We start from the raw sequence: 22,012 nt of genomic DNA, 5'->3' as shown, positions 1-22,012 counted from the left end.
AGCACCACATTTACCTGTGGTTCCAGGAGCCAGGTCAGCAGCCTGTGGATTTTGATGCTAAGAGAATAGAAAAGACAGTGTTCTGAGCTCCAGCCAATTATTCCAACCATTTTAGAGCCAAAGTCCCTGAGCAGACAAAAGCATTTTATTTGAAAATAAAGTGGTCCAGTTGATAATTCGGTTGAAATGATAAACTGGTTTAAAATGAATCTTTTAAATCACATTTTTTCCACATATAATTTAATTCTTGACCAGAGTAAGTTTATTTTCTGACTTGGACTTTTTTTTCTTTTTGAAATTTCTATTGCATGTTCAGCCAACTAACTCTTTATGTTGTGCTGTTTGTGATAAGAATAAGCCCGAAGTAACTAAATGTGAATTGACTTTGGCACATCCATAAAATTGGATATTTTACAGTCCTTTAAAAATTATGTGGAAATGTATTTGATGACATGGAAGTGTGTTCATGATATGCAATAATGTAAGAAAGCAAAATACAAAACAGTATTATGGTATAATTCTATTTTATTTTCCCAGGACAGTTGCTGGCATAATTATTTATTAATGTTGCCTCTTTTGCTGTCAGGTGTCCTTGACCATAAGCATATGTGCCAGCTTCAAGGGGACCACTCGTACAGCTCTGTATATACCTCCCCTGTGGGTAGAAGACCAGGACTAGTGCATGATTCATGTCTGAGAAAGCTAAAGCAGTATAAGGCCTGAGAACAGCTGACTCTGACTAAGGAAATGGCTTTGATGGGTGAGCCAGGAGAAGCTGCTGAGTTAGGATCAGTCTGTGCTACCCAAGTTTTGTTGGGACAAGGTATTATGAGTGTTTTTCATGAGTCAGCCAACATGATCTTGGATCTCGTCCAATAGGGTTCATTCATGCCCTAAGGCTGGTCCCAAGGGATTACCCAAAATAGAAATATATCTATCCTAGATCATGGAAATGACTGGAGAGAGAGGGGTCTAGCTAGAACCTTCCAAGAGTCATAAAAGTTCCCAAAAGTGAGTCTGTTTTAAACGTCCACCAAGCTGAGAATGTGAAGCTACCGTACAAAAACTGGCCTATCTCTTGATCTCTCTTCCCTCCACACAGCTGCTACCCTCCAACTCTTGTTAGAAGGGAATTAAACAAGAGTTAGTGAGTGAAGGAAGAAGTGTGTAGGGAAATAGTTAAGGGGAGAAAGAAGCAGAGTAGAAGCAGGGAAAAGACTAGCAGGGAAGGAGTAGATGGGGGGAGAGGCAGGGAGAGAGGAGGAATATTGACTCTGTAACAGCCCAGGGAAGGGGAGAGGGATTAATTTTGAAGTTTTGAATACTGTACATGACTGAACACTTTACTGAATAGAGACTGTGTTTGCAACTTAATGTAACAGTAGGAGTATTTGTTACCTAATAATTAAAGGAAGAGCATGGGTCCTTCCCAAATCTTCATACAGAAGCAGAGGAAAAATACCCCCACTAAATAAAGTTTAAAGAAGCAGTAGGAGACTGAAATGAAATTTTGTTTTTACTACAATCCATGTGTCATGCTTGTTCAAAATATGGTTACATTTATATTTATGTGAATATAGGAGAAAGCTGGCAAGAGAGGCTCCAAACTTAACAATGATTACATTTAGGGGGTGGAATTCTTACTTTGTACATTGGATATGTTACTATAAGCAAGTATTAGTTTTATCATTTTAAACAAAAGTTTAAAAATCAAAAGAAATACTTTTAAAATAAACCAGTAGTTGGCATTATAATAGAATAATCCACAGGTGAGATTTAGAAGGTCTTGGACTTGGACCTGTCTTCTCTAAGTAGTCTTTTCTCTGTCTCCTACCTCTGAACGCAGACCTTACCCTGATATTTCTTATTCTTTTTTCCATTTCCTTTCGACTATGTAAGCTCCTGATTGATCTCTTCTTTTTATGATTACCACACATATTTTAAAATTTCCACCTACTCGCTGCTTCTCGTCATCCTTCTATAGTCTTTCCCCTGTTACATGGCCATATTTCAAAACTTTTAATGCCACATTTGCCTTGTCTGCATTATTGTCAGTTTCATTTGGTAATTCACTATACAATAATTTCTTTTACAAAACAGAGAATACTGAAAAGTGTTTATATGTTCTGAATTTCTTTTAGATGGGGAGAATAGTCCAGAAATAAAAAAATCAAACCAGAATATTTCTGATGAAAATAAAACCTGTGACATGATAATGGAGAGATTAACAGGAGACAGTTTCTGGTACTCCATCTTAGGTGGACTCTGGGATTTTGATTACCGGTTAGAATCTAACCAAGAAAACCAGCAGAGACATTTAGGACAAGTATCTTTGACCCACAAAAAGATCACACAGGAGAGAAGCCTTGAATGTAATAGATTTGGGGAAAACTATAATCTGAACTCAAACCTTGTTATGCATCAGAGAATTCCTTCAATTAAAATACCCCTTAATTCTGACACACAAGGAAATAGCATCAAGCATAATTCAGACTTGACTTACTATCAGGGAAACTATGTAAGAGAGAATCCTTATGAATATAATGAGTGTGGAAAAATCTTCAATCAACATATTCTTCTTACTACTCATATTCATACTGAGGGGAAACCCAGTGAATGTGGGAAGGCCTTCAGCCAAAACTCATCTCTTACTCAACCTCAGATAGTCCTCACAGGAGAGAAGCCCTATAAGTGTGATGAATGTGGGAAAAGATTCAGCCAGAGGATACATCTTATTCAACATCAGAGAATTCACACAGGAGAAAAACCTTTTATATGCAATGAATGTGGAAAAGCCTTCCGTCAACATTCATCCTTTACTCAACATCTGAGAATTCATACTGGAGAGAAGCCCTATAAATGTAATCAGTGTGGTAAAGCCTTTAGCCGTATCACATCCCTTACGGAACATCATAGACTTCATACTGGAGAGAAACCTTATGAATGTAGTTTTTGTGGGAAAGCCTTCAGCCAAAGGACACATCTTAATCAGCATGAGAGAACTCATACAGGAGAGAAACCTTATAAATGTAATGAATGTGAAAAAGCCTTCAGCCAGAGTGCACACCTTAATCAACATAGGAAAATCCATACTCGGAAGAAATTATGTGAATATAATAAATGTGAGAAAACCTTAAGCCACAGTCCTTCACTTACTCCTCAGCACATAACTCAGAATTTTTAGCTTTGTCCTGGTGGGGGTGGGGGTGGGGTAAGGGACTCATATGAATATACAAATGTAGGAAAATTTTGGTCAGACCTTTTCATCCCATGCAGTATCATATTATTCATAGTGGGGAGAAAGGTTATAGATAAACTTTTAATGTGTAGAAGCCAAATAAATTTAGACCTTAAACTAGTAGCATATTATATTCCCAGGAGAGGTTATAAATAGTGAAAGTAATTTATTTTATAAACAAGATTATATGAGGAGTCATGTTCCAAAACTTTTCTTAATGACAAGAAATCCTGTAGGCAATAACCTATGATTATTCCCCTGTGATTTTTATAGCATAAAGTTTTGAAATTATATAAACATTGATTAATCAAGGCAATGATATCATATAACCAGTCACATAAACTTGAAATAAACAGAAAAGAGCAATATTTCTTAAACTTCAGTCATTTGTATGCATCCTTTACAGATTTTACCATATTCAGTGTTTACTTAATATTTTCCTTTAAAGAGACTCAGAATTTTTGGCCTTGTCCTAGGAAATATTATTTATGGAAATTGTGAGTTCTGTATGCTAATTATATTCTAATTTCCATCAAAATAAATATATAACTTTGAAATTGAAAATATTCATTGGTGTAACACCTAAGTCTTCTGACAATTTTTTGAGAAGCCATGTGATGGCATGGATTATGGATGGATAACGGCAGGAGGATATGGCAGTATTATGTTATTTTTTTAGGAATCCTTGCGTTATTTTCATCAAACAGGTCCTAGGATCTTTAAGAGTCTTGGAGGAGACTGAGGGTCATATTGATGAACTTTGAAAAGTGATTCAGAGAAGTCTACTTTTCTATCATGTTATTCTAGTTTTAAAGTTCCCTGTAGCAAACATAGATTTTTGAACTAAAATTGTCATTTCTGTTATTATTGCAGATTTGAATAGAGAGGAGGTTTATTTTATAATGACAGGGGCTTTATAAGAATCTCTACACTTCCCTGCACCACTGTGGAAGATGGAAGTAGGGTACCGTACCAGAGGATGAGTGATGGTGCCACACTGAGGCTAAGAACCAGGGAAGAGCCTTACTGGCTTATATAAACAACTAAGGAAGTGTTACTAATTGGCTTATTAATTAATTTTATTTATTGAAATATATTTATGTACCACCTTTTTCCAAAAAGAATTTAAGGTGTTTTAATTTGATTTTTATGATTACTGCCTTGTTTGACAGAAATCACATTACAAAGCATCGTAAATATAAACTGTCACAAGCCATGAATAGCTGCAACTAGGAGGCTGCTTCTGTTTCTTGGCTTTCTGTTTTTCTCTCGGTCTTCTCAGGCACAGCTGAAGAAGCCATGAGGCTAAGTAAGAATGCACTCCCCTTGCTTTCTCACCTTCCTTCTAACATATCTCCCAGCTCAAGACTTGCCATTTTTTTTTCCCTGTGAAGGACTAGATATCACAGGCCTTAAGTGAAAGCTGGAATGATTTAAATGTTTTTAAAAATTTAAAACCAAGAAAGTAATGAAATGAATTCATTTCACCATGGAAGTTAAACTTTTCAAAGTACATTTATGTCCCATGCATCAGTGGATGAAATAGTTAATAAAACCCCAAGTTACTGTAGTCATGGAGGATTTCTAATAGTATTTTGTGTTCAAATATCTGTGAAATGGAGATCCATTGTCAAGACAGCTAAGTTCTGGAAGTGTCTCTTCACCAAAAGGATCTACACTGAACATTTATTTACCCTAAGGAGGCAGAGTATAGAGCACTCAGGTTTCAGGAAGAGAGAGTGAGCCGAGGCGAAGTCCCAGATAGCAGAGGTATGTATGAAAAGAAGTAATGGGTAATTACAGTTGGTGAAGCCTTTGATCAAAGTTTAATTTTGCAACCGGAGTTGGGGGGAAAAACCTGAATAATCCACAAGGAGTGCTAAGGGCTTCAATACAAGGCAGTGTATCTCAGCACAGGGGAAGAAGGAGAGCAGCAGTATGGGATTTTTCAGGAGAGGATCAGCAGAATTTGGACAATTTCAGAAAAGAGGAGTCAGGACTGAAGAAGACCAGTTGGCCATGGATTTTCAGCAATTCTTCATAAATAGGAATTATAAAATTAGAAGCCTATTATATATCCTTAGGGTCATAAGTGATTATGCTTATGTTAACTGTACAGTAAACTATGTCATTCTGGTGTGAATTCATTCTCATGTCCTTTGTTGTCTTCAACATGTTCCAAGATAAGTGAATCCTAAGTATATTTATTACATCAAAATTCAAGGAAGCCATAAGAGTAGTACTCATTCAGAAACCTGTTGTTATGATTTATTTCTGTCTAGAAGAGCAAGATATTACCCTTTTATATATAGTAATTCATTTGGTCCATCCAACCAGGTGTTGTTGCCTTTCTTTTATGAAAAGACATACTTCAGCTTAGACATAATAATAAGTGATTTATTATTCAGGGTTTCTTGGACTGAAATGTCACTAGAACATGGATCATGTTACTCCTAATCCAGTGGATACAAACAGTGCCTGGAACAGTGTGTTATAGCACTCTGAAAACATTTGATGACTATATTAAAATTAATAAAATGAGAGATTGCTGCTCAACACCAAAATTCATATGACTCTTTCTCTGAACCTCAGAGTATAAAAGGATTACCATGTTGATAGATTCTCTTATGTCCAAAGGGCTTATGGGTTGGAGAAAAATACTCATCTGGATTTTGATTAATGTTCAATTTATTAATTTAAGGAACCAACTGACATTCTTTAAGCAGCCAGCATTCCTCTAATTATTCATAGATGTGCAAATAATAAATAAAAACTTAAGAATTTCTAAAATTAGATATCCCTACTCTTCTAAACACTGATCAGATTTAAACACATGTAAACATTTCATTAAAATCACAAACCTAGGGCTCCCCTGGTGACACAGTGGTTAAGAATCTGCCTGCCAATGCAGGGGACATGGGTTCGAGCCCTGGTCCAGGAACATCCCACATGCTGCAGAGCAACTAAGCCTGTGTGCCACAACTACTGAGCCTGCACTGTAGAGCCCGTGAGCCACAACTACTGAACCTGCGTGCCACAACTACTGAGGCCCATGTGCCTAGAGCCTGTGCTCCACGACAAGAGAAGCCACTGCAATGAGAAGCCTGTGCACCACAGCAGAGTAGCCCCTGCTCGCCACAACTAAAGAAAGCCCACGTGCAGCAACGAAGACCCAACACAGCCAAAAATGAATAAAATTTTTTTTAATTTCAAATTTTATTAAGTGCCTTAAACACATTAAGAAACAGGTAAGAGGTACCCAGATTATAAAAATAATTATACCAAAACTAGTTATAAAAATGTTAACTCTGGGCTTCCCTGGTGGCACAGTGGTTAAGAATCTGCCTGCCAGTGCAAGGGACACAGGTTCGAGCCCTGGTCCGGGAAGATCCCACATGCCGCGGAGCAACTAAGCCTGTACTCCACAACTACTGAGCCTGCGCTCTAGAGCCCGTGAGCCACAACTATTGAAGCCCGCATGCCACAACTACTGAAGCCCACGTGCCTAGAGCCCATGCTCCGCAACAAGAGATGCCACCACAATGAGAAGCCCGCACACCGCAACAAAGGGTAGCCCCCGCTCACCGCAACTAGAGAAAGCCCACATGCAGCAGTGAAGACCCAACACAGCCAAAAATAATAAGATAAATAAATTTATTAAAAAATAAAGTTAACTTCATGGACTTGATGTTTTTATCCTTATTTGAATATTTTCCCAGGGTTCCAATTTTCATATGTTCCTAGGTTTACATTTTTCTACCAGGTACTATTTGTATACCTTCCTTGGGTTTTAGTAATCTTATTCAACCCAAAATAAGAATAATACTGTAACAGACAAATTAAGTTGAAATTTATGGGTTAGCAACTGTCTGATCTTTAGTTAGGCCATCCATAAAACCTAGTTGCACAGACCAAATATTCTTTGGTCTCCTTTTATAACAAAATATCACTTGTTATGTCATGGGACATTTTAAGACCTTCCTTTTATATAGATTGTAAATTTTTGACACTTGAACTTTCCCAAAACCATCTGACCCATTGGCCTGTCATTATGGTATGGTGATCTCACTGGCTAGCATTATTTAAAGCTTTTATGTGCATCATTAGGATAATTAATGAGGCTATCCAGCTCCTTCCAGAAGAATGCAAGTTGTGTTGTCAGTTTTCCTCTATAGAACATTTGGCTACTTCATCATTTTGCAACATACTGCAACCAACTTTCTGCTTTTTTACTGTATGTGACCGTTAGAGGTGATTAACTGTTGAACCATCTTTCTACTTGGTCTGAGTGACTGTCCAGTTCTTCCTATTTCTTGATATGGTTCAACATTTTCCAGGATTATCTGGCTTGCCCAACACCCCTTTGTTTCTTCTTAACTGATTAAACAGGAACAAATACATATATACACATACATGCATGTATATATACGTATATATGTACATATGCACATACTTAGCAAGAAATATATATATTACTTTTTAAGATCAGTATTGAATTATACATACCATGTTACAATCATCCTTTTATGACTTTTAACACACTTGACTTGAGCATCATTATGAACACTTGGCCTCTTATATAACAAGCAGTTCCAATTAACCATTTTTTTAAATGCTCAAATTGTGAGAACTTGGCCAGTGGAAGCTGCATTAAGCTAGCTTCTTTTAACTCTTAGCAATTTATCTGTTATCTGTAAACACTTTCTCATTTTTGGAAGTAAGGTGGTCCAAACCCATTCCAAAATTTTCACTGCTCCAAGACGTGAGTATACTGTCTTTTTTTTGGCCGCACTCAGCATGTGGGATACCAGTTCCCCAGCCAAGGATCGAACCTGCACCCCATGCAGTGGAAGCATGGACTCTTAACCACTAGACTGCTGGGCAACTCCCAAGATGTGAGAATAGATTCCTCCTCCACCTCCTGCCCAAAGAGTTTTAGATTCTTTCAGTACAGAGTAGTAGAAAAGACCAAAATCGGGGCACTAGAGATGTCTGTGACCATTGAGAGTGAGCAAAAGTTCTGCTGCTACTACAGCCACTGCTATCAGGACACTTTTTAGACTTTATAGAAAACCTTCAAAACTTCACCAAAAGCTATTAGAACTAATAAATGAATTCAGTAAAGTTGCAGGATACAAGATTAATATACAGAAATCCGTTGCATTTCTGTACACTAATAATGATCTATCAGAAAGAGAAATCAAGAAGATAATCCCATTTACAATCACATCAAAAAGAATAAACTACGGGCTTCCCTGGTGGCGCAGTGGGTGAGAGTCCGCCTGCGGATGCAGGGGACGCGGGTTCGTGCCCCGGTCCGGGAAGATCCCACATGCTGTGGAGCAGCTGGGCCCGTGAGCCATGGGCGCTGAGCCTACACATCCGGAGCCTGTGCTCCACGACGGGAGAGGCCACAACAGTGAGAGGCCCGTGTACCACAAAAAATAAAAATAAAAAAAAAATAAACTACATAGGGAATAAATTTAACCAAGGAAGTGAAATACCTATACTCTGAAAACTATAAGATACTCATAAGATACTCATGAAGGAAATTGAAGGTGTTATAGATAAATGGAAAGATGCCCCGTGTTCATGGATTGGAAGAATTCATATTGTTAAAACGTCCATACTACCTGCAGAAAACTATAAGAAGACACTGATGAAAGAAATTAAAGTTGATACAAATAGATGGAGAGATATACCATGTTCTTGGATTGGAAGAATCAACATTGTGAAAATGACTATACTACCCAAAGCAATCTACAGATTCAGTGCAATCCCTATCAAACTACCACTGGCATTTTTCACAGAGCTAGAACGAAAAATTTCACAATTTGTATGGAAACACAAAAGACCCTGAATAGCCAAAGCAATCTTGAGAAAGAAAAACAGAGCTGGAGTAATCAGGCTCCCTGACTTCAGACAATGCTACAAAGCTACAGTAATCAAGACAGTATGGTACTGGCACAAAAACAGAAATATAGATCAATGGAACAGGATAGAAAGCCCAGAGATAAACCCACGCACATATGGTCACCTTATTTTTGATAAAGGAGGCAAGAATATACAGTGGAGAAAAGACAGCCTCTTCAATAAGTGGTGCTGGGAAAACTGGACAGCTACATATAAAAGAATGAAATTAGCACACTCCTTAACACCATACACAAAAATAAACTCAAAATGGATTAAAGACCTAAATGTAAGGCCAGAAACTATCAAACCCTTAGAGGAAAACATAGGCAAAACACTCTTTGACGTAAATCTCAGCAAGATCCTTTTTGACCCACCTCCTAGAGAAATGGAAATAAAAACAAAAATAAACAAATGGGACCTAATGAAACTTAAAAGCTTTTGTACAGCAAAGGAAACCATAAGACGAAAAGACAGTCCTCAGAATGGGAGAAAATATTTGCAAATGAGGCAACTGACAAAGGATTAATCTCCAAAATTTACAAGCAGCTCATGCAGCTCAATAACAAAAAAACAACCCAATCCAAAAATGGGCAGAAGACCTAAATAGACATTTCTCCAAAGAAGATATACAGATTGCCGACAAACACATGAAAGAATGCTCAACATCATTAATCATTAGAGAAATGCAAATCAAAACTACAATGAGATATCATCTCACACCAGTCAGAATGGCCATCATCAAAAAATCTACAAACAATAAATGCTGGAGAGGGTGTGGAGAAAAGGGAACTCTCTTGCACTGTTGGTGGGAATGTAAATTGATACAGCTACTATGGAGAACAGTATGGAGGTTCCTTAAAAAACTAAAAATAGAACTACCATACGACCCAGCAATCCCACTACTGGGCATATACCCTGAGAAAACCATATGTACCACAATATTCATTGCAGCTCTATTTACAATAGCCAGGACATGGAAGCAACCTAAGTGTCCATCGACAGATGAATGGATAAAGAAGATGTGGCACATATATACAATGGAATATTACTCAGCCATAAAAAGAAAATTGAGTTATTTGTAGTGAGGTGGATGGACCTAGAGTCTGTCATACAGAGTGAAGTAAGTCAGAAAGAGAAAAACAAATACCGTATGCTAACACATATATATGGAATCTTAAAAAAAAAATCATGAAGAACCTAGGGGAAGGATGGGAACAAAGATGCAGACCTACTAGAGAACGGACTTGAGGATACCAAGAGGGGGAAGGGTAAGCTGGGAGAAAGTGAGAGAGTGGCATGGACATAGATACACTACCAAATGTAAAATAGATAGCTAGTGGGAAGCAGCCGCATAGCACAGGGAGATCAGCTCTGTGCTTTGTGTCCAACTAGAGGGGTGGGATAGGGAGGGTGGGGGGGAGGGAGTCGCAAGAGGGAAGAGATATGGGATATATATATATGTATAGCTGATTCACTTTGTTATAAAGCAGAAACTAATACACCATTGTAAAGCAATTATACTCCAATAAAGATGTTAATAAATAAGTAAATAAATAAATAAAATGTCCATACTACCCAAAGCAATCTACAGATTTAATGCAATTCTTGTCAAAATACCCATGACATTTTTCACAGAACTAGAACAAATAATTCTAAAGTTTGTAGGCAACCCAAAAGACCCTGAATAACCAAAGCAATCTTGAGAAAATAGAACAAACCCAGAGATATCAGTCTCCCTGACTCTAGGCTACAAACCTACAGTATGAAACAGTATGGTCCTGGCACAAAAACAAACATACTGAGAAATGGAACAGAATAGAGAGCCCAGAAATAAACCCACATGGTATAGTCAATTAATCTATGATAAATGTGGCAAGAATATACAACGGAGAAAAGATGGTTTATTCAGGAAGTGGTGCTGGGAAAACTGGACAACCACATAGAAAAGAATAAAAGTAGATCATTTTCTCACACCATAAAAGCAAATAAACTGGAAATTATTAAAGACCTAAATGTAAGACCTGAAACCATAAAACACCTAGAAGGAAATATAGGCAGAACACTCTTGGACATAGGTCTTAGAGATATTTTTTTGGATCTGTCTCTGCAGGCAAGTGAAATGAAAGCAAAAATAAACTAATGGGACAGAATTAAACTTAAAAGCTTTTGCACAGCATAGGAAACCATCAACAAAATGAAAAGGCAGGTGCCCATGGACAGATGAATGGGTACAGAAGATGTGGTATATATATATATATATATATATATATATATATATATATATATATATATATACAATAGAATACTACTCAGCCATAAAAAGAATGAAATATTGCCATTGCAGTAACATGGATGGACCCAGAGATTAACATACTAAGTGAAGTAAGACAGAAAAACAAATACCATATGATATCACTTATATGTGGAACCTAAAAAATTGATACAAATGAACTTATTTACAAAACAGAAACAGACTCACAGACATAGAAAAAAAACCTACAGTTGCTAAAGGGGAAAGAGGGAGGGGAGGAATAAATTAGCACTTTGGGATTAACATATACACACTACTATATATAAAATAGGTAATCAACAAGGACCTACTGTTTAGCACAGGGAACTCTACTCAATATCCTGTAATAACCTATAATTTAAAAGAATGTGAAAAAGAATCTGAATCACGTTGCTGTACACCAGAAACTAACACAACATTGTAAATCAACTATACTTCAATTTTAAAAATTTGACAACACATTAAAAGAATCAAAAAACATGATCAGGTGAAATTTATCCCTGGGATGCAAGAATGGCTCGACATACACAAATCAATAAATGTTATATACCACATTAATAGAATGAAAGATAAAAATCATATGATCCTCTCAATGGATGCAGAAAAAAAATTGACAATCCTGTGATGATTTTTTAAAAATCAACGAATTGGGCATAAAAGGATATCCTAAAGATATCTGCATTCCTATGTTTATTGTAGCATTATTCACAAAAGCCGAGATATGGAAATAACCTTAGTAGTGTCTGATGAATGAATAAGGAAATGTCATATATATATATATATATATATATATATATATATATATACAAAATATTATATATTTTTTACATTATATATATGTGCATATAGTATATAAATACAAAATGCCATCTCTATATATGTATATACAAAATACCATAGACTGAGTGACTTATAAAAACAGAAATTAATTGCTTACAGTTCTGGAGGCTGGGAAATCCAAGATCAAGGTGCCAAAAGATCTGTGTTTAGTAAGGGCCCACTTCCTGGTTCATAGACAGTGCCTTTTTGCTGTGACCTCACATGGTAGAAGGGAGCAAGGGAGTTTTCTTGGAGTCCTTTTGTAAAAGAGATTGAATCCCATTAATGAGGGCAAAGCCTAATCACTTCCTCAAAGCCCCATCTCCTAATACCTTCACAGTGGAGGTTAGGATTCAAGATAAGAAATTTGGAAGGACACAAACATTCATACCATAACAGTGACTGTGAGGAGAAATGGATGAGAAGGATGGGTTGGGAGGCAGTGGGTGGAGGGGGAGAGAGTGGGAGATTGAATATGAGAATGAATCATGTGTATATGGGTTATGGGTTAGGGGACTGGATGGCTGACCAAGAAGCTTATCAAATGTGGGGAGGTTTTACTCCTTTCCAAAAGCATGTGATTCATGTCTTAACACCATGGATGATTGCATGTTGTTTTCCATTTTCTAAGTGCTGACTTCTTTATAGGTTAAATTTTTGTGGGTGCAAGCAGCCGACATTGACTCTGGTTGTATAGTCTCTTCAGGACATCTCCCTCAGGATGCAGTAGCTCCAGTCACCTTCCATCCTCCAATCAGAGCACTCAAGATTCATATTCCTGGAAGGTAATTTGATTGGTTCAGCTTGGGCCTCGTGCTAAACGAAGATGGAGGACTTTGATTGGCAGACCCATTGAGGCTACAGACACAGGAATTCACAAAGGCAAATCAAGGTGTTTTTACCACAGCAGACAAACAGGACACTAAGGGGTGATAGGACTCAATCGGATCCCCCCAAATGGCATAAAGATTCCCTTAAACTGAGGACATTGAAGATACAGCAGATGCAGAAAAAAAGCCTTTTCAGAGTGTCCCTTATCTGACTAAAGGCAGAGCTTTCTTTTTTTTTCTAAAGACAATAGCTATTTTTTTAATATATATATTTTAAAATATTTATTTATTTTGGCTGTGCCAGGTCTTAGTTGAGGCATGTGGACTCCTTAGTTGAAGAAAGTGGGATCTAGTTCCCTGACCACGGATCGAACCCGGGCCCTCTGCACTGGGAGCAAGGAGTCTTACCCACCGGACCACCAGGGAAGGCCCTAAAGGTAGAGCTTTCTAAGAGTGAAGTTGCCGTAAATCCTCTCTTGGGAGATTCCAGCTAGGAAGGAGACCAACAAACCACTGGCACCAGGATGAGAAATTGTACAGACAAACATTATCACAAACTGTTATACTTTCCATTGTTCTCGTAAAAGCCCATTTGCCTTTCCTAAAAGTCCACTTGTTTTCCCAGAGGCCCTTTCTCCCTCCTTCCTTTCCCCTATTAAGTTGGTATATAATCTCCTATTTCTAGTTGTCCAGGAGTCTCTTCATTTGCTCCTGCATGCATGTGTAAATAAACCTTGTCTTTTCCCCTGGTAATCTATTATCAGTTCATCCACAGCCCAACCATCAACACTCAAACCTAAGTTAGTAGAGGGAAAGTTTTCCTCCCAATGAGGGTTGGAAAAAATCAGCAGATGTTTTTTCTACCTTCGATGGTGTGAAATTATTTGATTTGCATTTTAAAAAATCATTCTGGGGGGACTTCCCTGGTGGTCCAGTGGTAAAGAATCCACCTTACAATGCAGGGGATGCAAGTTCAATCCCTGGTCAGGGAGCTAAGATCCCACGTGCCACGGGGCAACTAAGCCTGCACACCACAACTACTGAGCTCAGCACCTCAACTAGAGCCCACATGCCTGAAACTACAGAGCCTGTGTGCACTGGAGCCTGCGTGCCACAACTAGAGAGGAGAAAACCTGCACGCCACAACTAGAGAGATGCCCACGCTGCAACGAAAGATCCTGCATGCCTCAGTGAAGATCCAGCATGCCGCAACTAAGCCCCGACACAGCCAAAAATAAATTAAATAAATAAATAGTAAATCTTTAAAAAAAATCACTCTGGGTATGTCATTGGTTTTATTAACAAGAGAAGTTGTAAGCTTGCTTGTAAAAGAAAGGAATTTAAGTTCATAGCTAGAGGGAAATATGATATCCCAGAAAAGTTTTTGTTCATATGAAATAATGCATATAAAGTTATTACCACTTTCATTGAAAATTAGCTCCCATTTCTGAAATTTCAAACATCTCACACTCTCCCCACCACCATCTCTCCTTTTAAATTCACTTACTAAGTGTGCCCTTGGCCTTAATTCTTTATCTGAATTCACACTTCAATCTAATGACACCACCACTTTTTTTTTTTAACCCTCCATTAGCTCCCTGCTAGTCTAGCAATTCCCTAACAAGAGCCTAATACGTTCCCAGCCTTCCTTCTAACTGAGAAGGCGTCAGCAGCAGCCGACATATATATGTACCCACACCGGACTTCTCTCCATCTCACAGATATTGAAAATTAACATATAAAGTCATACTAGACATAAAAATCTCCCGAACTTTATCTTAAATACAACTGCTGGGGGTGGAAACGCTTAAACATTTCAGTCTCAGCATTTGGCAGCGTCCAATGTTTCAATGTTTGATGAATGAACTAAGTTCCTTTGATTTGGAAAGCCTTGTCCAATGCCTGGGAGCCCAACAGAAAAAGAGGGAAACTAAGTGGAACGGATAAAGGAAAGGCTGAATCCCAACGCTCCAGCCGCCGTGCAGGTGAGGAAAGCAGAGATCTCCAGTTAAGCCACAGCCCGCGGCTCCTTTTAAGGGGGAGTGGGCGGAGCCCTGACTTTAACCCCGCCCAGGACTGAGGGGACTCGCGGCCAATGAGAGGGCGGTCCGGGGTGGAGCGACGCGACGCCATCACGCTCGGGCCGGCGCTCCGCAGGGCGTGCGCCGGAACAGTGGACGCTGTAGGTGACTGTCGCCGGGCTTCGCAGTAGAAGTGGGGTGGATTCCGGAGACCGAAGCGCCGCGTCGTGGGAGCCCTCCAGGCGAGTCGAGTCGAGTCGAGTCACCCGACCTCGGGGTTTTAGGGGCGAAGGGATCAATCACCCCCAACCTTCCTCAGGCTGGGCGGCATGGACTCAACTATTAATTGATCTCAAAAGCAATGCCAAGTCAAGGTCTCCGGTGGAGAGGACACCACGGCCTCGCCGCGTCGGCCTTTCGTGCCCCAAGTAGCCAGGCTGTGAGCGTCTGGGGAGAGGCAGCCCAGCGGGATGGAAAGCAATAGGGACGCCAGTAAAGGCCAGTGTTTATTCGCGCTGTCGGGCACCTTATAGGTTAAATCTTCAAAGTACTCCTGTGAGTAAGCCCTGTTGTTATTCCCATTTTGCAGAGGGGGAAACTGAGGCTTAGGTTAAAATTACAGCTTTGTAAACAGCATAAAGATGGGAGGTTGAGTAGTTAAGGAAATAATGAAACGTTTAAGCAACTCTAAAGTGGTGATTCCAGAGGGCCAACAAAAGCTGTTTCTGAACTGGGGCAGTTCTCGTGACAAAATTCATTTGGTGAGTCACAGCCATCAGAATATTGAACTTTGGAATTTGTTTACAGGTGACCAAAGCCACACAATGTCAATAGTTCGTTCATCTGTCCATGCCAAATGGGTCGTGGGGAAGGTGATTGGGACAGCAATGCAAAAAACTGCTAAAGTGAGAGTGACCAGACTTGTTCTGGATCCCTATTTATTAAAGGTAAGGAACATCTCTATTTTCAGATGGCATTGATAAATCACCAACATGTTCTGGGTCCTGAGAAGAAAAACACTCCCCTGTCAGTAAAGGTGCATTGAGCATCTGCTGCACACCAGACACTGTGCTGGTCTGAGGGTGTAACAAAGTGAATTAATCATGGTTCACACTCACATTTTAGAGACACATAGAGTTAATTTCAATTCAGTCTGATAACTGCTATAGTCATTCTATGTGCAAAGTACTGCGGGAGCAGAAGACTCCTCGTTCTTCCTTCCCAGGTTGCTGAGGAGAACATTCTTGATTATATAAGACACATGAGCTGAAGCTCCAAAAGGATTTTATCCAGAGGACCAGTTGTGGGGCAGGAGGAGTTGGGGGAGTCATTCCAGCCATGATGAATAGTTTGTGGAAATTCTTTTAGCCATGTATTTACCTAAAACAAATAGACTGCTAGTTATTTCGGCAGCAAAAATGGGTTTATTCGGGATCAGCAGAGAATTGCAATTCAGGGTCTGCAACATGGTGAGCCACGTGCAAAGCCCCCACAAATGTGGTGCGGTGACCGGGGAGGAGAGTGCTTTTACAGAGGGGAAAGGAAGTTGGGAGGGGATGGTAAACAAAGAGTCCATGACTCTTGACTGGCTGAGTTGTTGCCGGGAAAGAAGAGCAGGTCTTTCTTCCTGTTGAGCTCTGCTATCATCACAGGGTGTGAGAGCTTCCCCTTCTGGTCTCCTGACTCTGTTTAATTGAGGTTTCTGTTTATTAATTCCTTACACATGAAAGGGCATGACATTCTAACTGGAGCAGCAAGTGGTTCGGCAATGTTGAGCCCAGAGCTTGGCACTAAGTAGACGCTGTTGTTGAATGAACACGAGAAGGATTGGAGCTGGAGTGTGAAGGGTCTTTTATGTTGTGTTTTGGATTTCATCCTATAAGCAAAGGAGACAGAGATAGGGATAAGGACTGGAGGTAAGGAAATGGGTAAGGAGGTTATTGCAGATGTCTAAGATGGAAATGATAAAGAACTGAACAGTCCTGGGAGCAGTGAGGATGGAGTGGAAAAAGATTTCAGGAAAGAAGGGACAGCATCCTTGATTTGGTAGATGTGCAAGGGAGGGAGGGGGAAGTGCCAAGGATGTTTCTGCATTCAAGGTTGGGCACACTGGTGGGCACAAATGCTGTTTGTTATCTAGGATCAGAAACGCAGGAGCCTTTTCAGGGTCTTGTGATGCTGGGGAGATCCCAGGCGGGAGAAAGACGTTGGATCTCATTGTCCTCCTAGCCCGTCGACTCTCCCTCGAAGCCTCTCAATGAAATGGCTTGATCCCAAAGCAAAAACAAAAACAAAACCACAGGAGCAAGCTGAAGAGTGAAGCATGATGATTGGCCTTAGAATCAGAGGGCCTTAGTTTGAGTACTGGCAGTTGTTTACTAGCCATGCACATTACTTAACCTCCTTGAGCTTGTTTTTCTCATCTGTTAAATGGGACTGCCTGCTGTGGCAGGGTTGTCTTGAGGAATAGGTGGTTCTAGTTCTCATCTGTGGCTTGTTGGCAATACTTTGAGTGAGGCATGAAGCTAAGTGCTTTATGAACTTTATAATGTTTCATTCTCTTGATAACTTTAGAGGTGCAGGTATTGGAGCCTCATTTTATGGTGGGAAAAAATACCTGAACTTGGAGTAGTTAAGTGACTTGTCCCAAATCACACAGCTAGTGGTGAGATAGTGTGTTTTTAGGCTGGAGAGAAGGCTCTACTGGGAAGGAAGAGTTTAAATATTGTAGAAGACAATGGTAATTGATAGAGCAAGGGTACTGCAGGAAATAAGCAGGAGAGCTCCAGACAAGATCAGTTCTGGAAAAGTCATTGCCGTTTTCCAGAAATTAAGCAGCTAATTTTTGTATTGGAAGTCTGCATAAGTATGTTATCTATTTTTTTCCCCAAGTTCCAGCTTGTTTTCTGTGCATTCCTTTTTCAGATTTTGTACTGCATTGCCAGGTCATGGATGGGAACTACTGATTTGTTTCCTCCTTCTCTCAACAGTATTTTAATAAGCGAAAAACCTACTTTGCCCACGATGCTCTCCAGCAGTGCACCGTTGGAGATATTGTGCTTCTCAAAGCTCTACCTGTCCCGAAAACAAAGCACGTGAAGCATGAACTGGCTGAGATAATTTTCAAAGTTGGACAAGTCATAGATCCAGTGACCGGAAAGCGCTGTGCAGGAACCACCTACCTGGAGAGTCCAGTCAGTCTGGAAACCACCCACCTTAGCAAAAACCTGGAAGAACTCGATCTCTCTTCAACGCAGTGAAGGAGGATTGGAAAACGGAGCCAAAAGGGAAGGATTTCTAAGTTTGCTTTATGGAAAAATTTTTATAAGTTTCCTCACAAACCGTCCAGTTTCTCTTCTGGTATTTATGAACTAGCTAAAAGTAAATGAAGTAAAGGCCTTGTTATAATTTTTCATAGAGGTTTACAGTCATGTTTCAAATTTCCTTCTCAGCGAACATACTTCCCTGTTACACTAAGTGTGCCTAGCAGTGGGCTGCATTGTTTTGTAAGCTCACTGTTTTAGAAGGTGGTTTTTTGTTTTTGTTTTCATTCAAAGGAATCTGGAATTTATCTTAGAACTTTTATTTTGGGAGAAGAAAACCTTTTGATATCATAAACAGACAAGACCACATTAAGTGTATATTTATTTTTGATACTATATATTTGAAATTAAGTTTTTCTCTGATTTAACCAATTCCAAATGGAAACAGTTAACATGCTGGGGTCAGACTTTATCAGATTAAAGTCTGTATTAATAAGAATGTTGACACGTAGAAAATAAAACTAAAATTCTGTCCCTTTTCTCCTGTATCCTAGGCTAGATTAAATAGGAATGAGTTCTTAAAATCTGATACATTGATGAAGTTGTAGAATTTCTCACACATGCATTTGAGTTGGAGAGTTTCAGAGTTTTATTGCTGTTCATTGATAAACTGTGATAACTTAGATTTTGACCTGATGAAACACTGAGCTGTATATTTCAGTTTTCTGGCTCCCAGAAGGGACTTGGAGTATATTTCAACCTCAACAAATACGTCAGTATTTGAGTAATAACCACAGGCACTGCCCCCTCCTCAGGGCTTATAATCTCCTGGGCAGGTATGCACAAGTATCTTCATGACAAACACAGAAACACATGGGTGGGGGAGAAATTGATGTAACCTTCCAGAAAAAAATGAGAGAATGCTAGAACTGAATCTTAAAGGAAGAGTCTCCAGGTTAGTGCGTGATGCATTTGGAAAGGGCATTCCAGGCAGAGGAAGGGGGTGTAAAGTCCTCGAAGGATGAGAGAAAGGATTGTAACCAAGGGGTTTTGGAAGCGGTGAGCACTGCTGGGACATTGAACTCGAGTAGAGAAATAGGCAGGAACTGTAAGTGGTGGTGGGTTGTGTAATGTTTTAAAGAGTGATATAACTAGATTCACATTTCTGTAAAGTAATAGCATCTGTGTCAGGAATAGACTGGAATGGGAAGGATTGGAGGTCAGGAGACAGTGACCTGTTCAAAGATTGGTCCTAAGACATAAACTGAGTTGGGCAGGGAAGATGAAAAGAAAATAGATGATGTTCCGAAGTAGAACTCTCAGGGAGGATGAACCGAAGGGAGGCATCTTAGACTGTCTGCCAAGGGGGTGGCTATGCGGTACCGGTTATCCTGGAGGGGACAGGACACCTGTCCAAGCCATCTCTAAAAGCTCAAATATTTTAAAGGCTTACCTGTACTCTAATGTATCATTTTTATCTTAACATAGATAATTCTCCTGAAAATCTTGGTGTAAAAATTATCCTCCAGGAAGGTGCCCCATGTTTATCCTATGACATTGTAACCTAAGCCACACACCTGTGAAATAAGAGTATCTCCTTTCCCCCAGTAAAAAGCACTGGGTTAATGGAACTTCAGAGCAAAATGATAGTGGAGAAAAAAGTGCAGAATGAGTGGCCTAATACTAAACACAAAAGCCAGGTCAGCAAAGAAATGCCTTCCAAGTTAACATTTCAGGAAAATAGACTTGAAAGCATCTGTCTCCTGAAATAGAGCTGAGAAATTGGGGAATATGTAAGAAAGTCACACTGACACCACTGGCTTGAAGAGGCTCTGCCTCCCACAGTGCAGGATGGGGACATGTCCTTTCCGCCATGGAGAGAACTCCAGCTTCCCATTTGCGTCTGTGCAGCCTCTATGGCCTCACAAAGTGTAAGCCAGTTGAGATCAGGAGCTGGCCTGATCAACACCCTCTGGCTTCCCTTCCACCAGATGCCTCTCCCTGGTCTGGGGCAGATCCTTGTTTCCCTTCCTCCATCCACAGGATCCACTTCTGTTCTCCCTGATGGCTCCTTGCCATATTAACATGTTGAAACATTGCCCTAGTCAGAGAAACTCCTGCACCCCTGGAGCCCCCTCCCCCTTCCTTCTCCTCCAAAGATTACCAGCTTCAGAGAACCCCTCAGTCCGCAAGCCCAGTTCCTGCCCCCAGCCCTCCCAGCAGAGACCTCCCAGCTCCCCAGTCCTGAGTGTCGTGGTCCGAACGTGGGTTGGAAAAGAATTTCCAGACACGAGGCAGAATGTAAAGAAGACAGAATTTATTAGAGGGAATGGTCGCTGCCAGAACAGGGGCCGACTAGTAGTCTGGGACAGCCGAGCCGGAACATGTGCTATTGATCAGTTTTTATAGCCAAAAAACAAAGGAATGGTCCGAGGTGAAAACTTCGTTTACCGATTGGTCGGGCACATATACCTTCCTTCTCTAGGGTGGGAGTGGGACAGGCCAGATGCCTTTCCTTATTTGGGACAGGTCCTGTTGCCCAGGTGGGCGTCGCCCAGGTGGGCTCAGGAATTTTGTAACCATCGCAACATGGGGGGGAGGGCGAGTAAGAGTCTGGTAAGGGTTCCTAAGGGGTGTAACGCTGACACTTTTTCAGGCAGGGTCGTACTTTGCCCTTGAAGCACCTTTGTCCTTGGAGCACCACACAGGATTCACACTGGCCTTGAAACGCTCCCTTTGGTGGCTGGGGAGCTCCTTCCTGTTTCTCTCCCTTTTCTAACTGTCCAGCTCACTTTCTGCGGGCCTTGTCTTGGTTGCGGTTTCATGAGTACATTTGTGGCTCTTTTATCTTGCCACAGGATACATTTCCGCCCAACAGTGCCATCCTGACCCACTCCCTTCTTTAAGCTGTTTCCTTGGCCAGGCGGAGTTGTCCTCCCTCCTTACACGAGTCAACTCTTTCCCTTGGGACTGTGCTATTGTGCCAGCTCCCCAGGGTCTATCCTCCACTTCCCAGGCACCACCGGTTACATGCTCTCCCGTCCGTGTTCCCTCCCTTCTCTCCATTTCAACACGACACTCCAGTCATTTCACATCCAGCCCCACCAGACTGGGACGGCTCGAGGGCGAGGATGGGGCCCAGCCCACCGGTGCTGAAATCAACGGGAACAACAGAGTTTGGAGACCACGAGAGAACCTGAGTGTGCGTCCATCCAGAATGCTTCTATTACAGCGTAATTTATTTTTGAAAAGGCAATATATTTACACGGAGCAAAATCCAAAGGGGTATTCGGGGAGCCCGCCCCCCCGCCCCCAGCTTCGCACCCCAGGTCCTGGATTCCCCTAGGGACCGTGTTACTCTCCCCTTGTGGATCTCTCCACGTGCATTCAAGCCTTGCCCTTGTTCCTTTGGCGCACCCTGTGTTACGCACCGAGCTCCTTTCGCTGGAGCTTAAAGTTTCAAAATAGGTTCTTCTCCAGCTTCCCTTTCTCGCGGCTCGCAGCTGCGGGACCTCAGCGCCGGCACGCACTGCGGACGCGACCGCAGCGGGCCCCGCTCCCCCTGGCGGCCGCGCCCCGCACTGCAGAGGTAGCACGCCCGCCCCGCCCTGCCCCGCCCCCGCCTCGGCTGGCCCGGC

General features: G+C 40.9%; 2 protein-coding genes across 8 annotated transcripts in view; one reads left to right on the top strand and one right to left on the bottom strand.

Moving 5' to 3' along the window:
* Nucleotides 1-18,528, top strand: part of LOC308629418 (small ribosomal subunit protein uS17m) — a 44,501-nt gene extending 25,973 nt beyond the window's left edge. For 4 of the 7 annotated variants that reach the window (XM_081257220.1, XM_081257219.1, XM_081257218.1 and 1 more), the window contains one exon: nucleotides 2,142-4,345. In XM_081257220.1, coding sequence (XP_081113346.1) covers nucleotides 2,142-3,184 — 1,043 coding nt within the window. In that variant the 3' untranslated portion in view covers nucleotides 3,185-4,345. Of the gene's footprint in view, nucleotides 1-2,141; nucleotides 4,346-15,214; nucleotides 15,667-15,918; nucleotides 16,059-18,101 lie in introns of those variants that run through there. The other 3 variants (XM_081257224.1, XM_081257223.1, XM_081257222.1) reach the window with 3 other exon arrangements.
* SEPTIN14 (septin 14) overlaps nucleotides 1-22,012 on the bottom strand; it is a gene marked incomplete at both ends in the record, with an annotated part of 563,121 nt that overhangs the window by 71,384 nt on the left and 469,725 nt on the right. The gene's annotated exons all lie outside the window — the stretch shown is intronic.

Source organism: Mesoplodon bidens (genome assembly GCF_964165515.1).
Source record: "Mesoplodon bidens genome assembly, chromosome: 15".
Lineage (NCBI taxonomy): Eukaryota > Metazoa > Chordata > Mammalia > Artiodactyla > Ziphiidae > Mesoplodon > Mesoplodon bidens.
The sequence above is the reverse complement of the archived record's forward strand: the minus strand, read 5'-3'. Positions and strand labels throughout refer to the sequence as shown.